Here is a 4,596-nt window from a genome sequence, read left to right as displayed (position 1 = left end):
TCGCGCTATATCCACATGCTCAATATCCTCACGCTGATATCCTCACACTGATATCCAGACACTGATATCCTCACGCAGATATCCACACACTAATATCCACTCACTATTTCTATTATATTTATGTTACATTGTATATTTATATTATATTTATATTACATTATATTTTAGAATATAAAAGCAAGGAGGTCTTGCTGCAACTGTACAGGGCACTGGTGAGGCTGCAACTGGAGTACTGTGTGCAGTTTTGGTCACCGCATTTGCAGAAGGATATCTTGGCCTTGGAGGGAGTACAGAGAAGGTTCATTAGGCTGATACCGAAGATGAGGGGGTTAGCCTATGAGGAGAGATTGAATAGACTGGGTCTGTACTCGTTAGAGTTTAGAAGGCTGAGGGGGGATCTTATAGAGACATATAAGATAATGAAGGGGCTAGATAGGGTAGAGGTAGAGAGATTCTTCCAGCTTAGAAAGGATAGCAGAACTAGAGGTAACAGCCTCAAAATAAGGGGGAGGGGCAGTTTAGATCAGAGTTGAGGAGGAACTTCTTCACTCAAAGGGTGGTGAGTCTCTGGAATTGTCTTCCCATTGAAGTGGTGGAGGCTACCTTGCTGTATATATTTAAGTCACGGATAGATAGGTTTCTGGTAGACAAGGGAATTAAGGGTTATGGGGAAAAAGCAGGAAAGTGGAACTGATCCACTTCAGATCAGCCATGATCTTATTGAATGGCGGGGCAGGCTCGAGGGACTAGATGGCCTACTCCTGCTCCTATTTCTTATGTTCTTATGTTCACTGATATCCATATACTGACATCCACACGCTGATATCCATCCGCTGATATCCAAATGCTGATATCCTTATGCTGATATAAGAACATAAGAACATAAGAAATAGGAGCAGGAGTAGGCCATCTAGCCCTTTGAGCCTGCCCCGCCATTCAATAAGATCATGGCTGATCTGTCGTGGCTCAGTTCCACTTTCCCGCCCTCCTACATTGATACCTACATTGATCTTTGTGTGTGACTTTGTGTCTATGTGTTTACCTGCATCTTCATGCACTCCTGCATTTGGTTTCTGTGCTCCACTGATCAAAACCTGAGGGTTTCATTTTTTTCATTGTTCTTTAATGAGTTGGAAAAACAATAGCTATTTTGAAAATGTGATTAGCAACTTCATTCCAATTGGATTTCAATCTTAACGATCTTACTGTACCTTGTCTTGTCAACAGTTCAACTTAGTGAATTAGAGCACAATTTCAACCTCGACCTTGTTGCTGCCTAAGGCACAAGTCTGTTATCAGTTACTATTCCTGGCATCAACAGGCCATGATAACATTGACCACGGCAATGATGTAGCCATGTTTTTCACTGCCCTGTCTGACTTTTGATTTTATTTTGACTGTTACAGGTGTCATATCATATCACAAAAGGTTGGGTGCACTGCACATTCTTAACCAGTCCTGTGGCTACAAGAGCAGGTCAGAGACTGGGAATCCTGCAACAAGTAACTCACCTCCTGATCCCCAAAGCCTATCCACCATCTACAAGGCACAAGTCAGGAGTGTGATGGAATACTTCCCACTTGCCTGGATGAGTGCAGCTCCAACAACACTTGAGAAGCTCGACACCATCCAGGACTAAGCAGCTTTGCTAAATTCACACCCCATCCACCACCTTAAGCATTCACTTCCTCCACCACCGACGCACAGTAGCAGCCATGTGTACCATTTACAAGATTCACTGCAGGAATTCATCTAGGTTCCTTCAACAGCACCTTCCAAACCCACAGCCACTATCATCTAGAAGGACAAGGGCAGCAGACACCTGGGAACATCACCATCTGTAAGTTCCACTCCAAGTCATTCACCATCTTGACTTGGAAATATACTGGCCGTTCCTTCAGAGTCAAAAGCTTGGAAAGGGAACAGCACTGTGGGTGTACCTACACCACAGGGACTGCAGTGGGTTAAAGAAGACGGCTCACCACCACCTTCTCAAGGGCAATTAGGGATAGGCAATAAATGCTGGCCCAGCCAGCGACACTCAGGTCCCATGAAATAATTTTTAAAATGTTCTAGTTCCTCGCACCAAGCTCTCTTTCCTAATTGAATGCTCCAATACCTTGAATTCTGGAAACGGGACAGTCTGATTATTTTTGTACCAATACAGTTGCCAATTGTGTAGCTGTTTGTAGTTTGCAGCAGTGGGTCATTAATGGTGGGACTGCGGGTTACATGGGATTCACACACATATAATCTCACCCCCACACATTGTTATTATTGCATATGGCAGATATAGACACAGTTGTACCTCTCTGTACCATCCATCCCACTCCTACCTCCACAGCAATTGTAGATTTTAAACCCTGCCTCTGCTTTTACACAGATTATTCTTTACATCCACTTCCCTTTTCCACCTTTTCCCCTTTCCCAGAAAGTTTTCCTTGTTGTTGATATAAACTCAAAGAATAAAAATAACCCCCAACCCAACATTTGTAAATTCCTCCCGTGCGGATCCGGCACAATTGGCCAAATCTGGAACTGATGCTCCCAATCCCTTTCCATCCCAATGAATTCCCAACTCCTGTTTTATCCTCGTGGGCTTGCTACAGAGAACAAAGCTGATCACACTCTCACTCTGCCCGGATCGATGGCATTCTGGCACAAACAGAAGCTAAAAGGCAATTATTATTTCAGAAATAACCCCTCCTCATTTGCTGTTTATCGACCCGCTCATTCTCGCTCACACATCAGATCTTGGTGCAAACTTTCACCCAGTCTCTGCTGCCTGCGAGGCTATTTTACAGTCGGATTATTTGAACTGGCCCCGATCATTGTTCAAACAACAACCGAGAGGGGAAAATTATCCGACATTCAGTCTAATATAAATAAGTGTGAGAGTCAGACAGATCCCACAATATCCATTCACTGGGCACTCTAATAACACTGTTAAATAACTAGTGTAACTCTGTACTCACTAGAATCGCAGGGTAGATCAGTTGCGATACAGTAATGAATAGAAGCAGCAGCTTTCTAACTCAGAGTGAAGGTGGAGAGGGCAGTGAGACGCTCACCGAATCCAGCTAATCGTTGCTGCTCTTAACACAGCCAAACAGGAGGAGGGCCTGGGATAACAGCCTGAGGACATCACCGCTCCCATCTAAACAAGTTGGTAATCAAAAATGCCCACACACAACAGACACTCAACACATACAACACACACATCAGACACACACACTCACAACAGACACTAAACACATACAACACACACATCAGACACACACACTCACAACAGACACTCAACACATACAACACACACATCAGACACACACACTCACAACAGACACTAAACACATACAACACACACATCAGACACACACACTCACAACAGACACTCAACACATACAACACACACATCAGACACACACACTCACAACACACACACAACAGACTCACATACACACAGACACATCTCGCATACACAACACAGAAACACATTCATACACATTCTCATAGACACAACATATACAAACATGCACACAAACACACACAAATAGACACAAATATATACACACACACGCCATCCCACTCCCCCCACGCACACACAAGAGTATAATTTCTCTGACTAAAGCTACAAGCCAAGTTGTGTGAGCTGCTAAACCTCCTGTAAATGCCTAGCCCCTGAACAAATCTGATAAAAACAACTCACAGCATGAGAAGGGAAGCAAAAGAGATGAAGTTAAAATCCTAGTGGTTTTACCTTATTGCAGTAATAATGTTCCAGACATGAGGCAGAGCTCAGGCAGCTCGGGTCAGCAGGTAAAGAACCCACTGTGGCTGGAGCTGTGGGATAAAATCTCACATCCATCTCTCAGTAGCTGCAACAGCAAGCGCATGGAAGCAGATTTCGAATGGTTATTCTCACTCCCCCTTGCTCGCTCGGTGTCTCTCTCTCTCTCTATTGTTGGGTGGAACAAAAAAAAGAGAGAGAATGGGGTAAGACTCAATTCATCTTTGTCTCATATCCGTTTGTGGTCTGCAATAGTTCAGCCTTCGTGCAACTCACAGATGCACACTTTAACCAGCCTTGCCATAACCAACTCAGCAAAGTGACACTAAAAAGTCTCAGATAGTAGGCGAGCGAAGCAAGCAAATTGTTGCAAGAAAATTCTGAGTTTTTTTTCTTTCTGGGTGCCTGTGTCTGTTTTCTTTGTCTTTCAGTCTGTATCTCTCACACACTCCCTTTTTCTCTGTCTCAGTTTCTTTCTCTGCTGTCTGCTCTCAGCATGCCTGAGAGTGTTTACCCATGCGTTTAAACTCAGGGTATCATTTGCTAGCTTTCTCCACATTGAAAGCCAAGCGACCTCTGCTGATAATACAAGGGATGTGGATGAGTGGGGGAGGGGATATCACAAGCTGTACTGCACTTCAGATCAGCTAGTCTGATAACACTGACTGCTACCCCTGTCTGCCCCCACCAGGGCAGGACAGAGTTTCAAATCTCCCTCCGCTGTTTCACCGGGAACCTGCAGCGAGCCAGCAAATCCCGGCCCCTCAATGTGAATCCTGCAGCTGGATTTGGGAAACAAGTCAGGAAAA

At 44.3% G+C, this 4,596-nt stretch overlaps 1 protein-coding gene across 4 annotated transcripts in view; it reads right to left on the bottom strand.

Annotated features, from left to right (window-relative positions):
• tox2 (TOX high mobility group box family member 2) overlaps nt 1-4,296 on the bottom strand; it is a 177,452-nt gene extending 173,156 nt beyond the window's left edge. The window contains exon 1 of one of the 4 annotated variants that reach the window (XM_080204580.1): nt 3,758-4,296. In XM_080204580.1, coding sequence (XP_080060706.1) covers nt 3,758-3,865 — 108 coding nt within the window. In that variant the 5' untranslated portion in view covers nt 3,866-4,296. The other 3 variants (XM_080204577.1, XM_080204579.1, XM_080204578.1) reach the window with 3 other exon arrangements.
• Nucleotides 4,297-4,596: the final 300 nt, after the last annotated feature.

This window comes from Carcharhinus amblyrhynchos, chromosome 16 (assembly GCF_965287045.1).
Source record: "Carcharhinus amblyrhynchos chromosome 16, sCarAmb.v2.hapA, whole genome shotgun sequence".
NCBI classification, from domain to species: Eukaryota; Metazoa; Chordata; class Chondrichthyes; order Carcharhiniformes; family Carcharhinidae; genus Carcharhinus; species Carcharhinus amblyrhynchos.
Note: the sequence above shows the minus strand (reverse complement) of the source record. Positions and strands in the feature narration are given on the sequence as shown.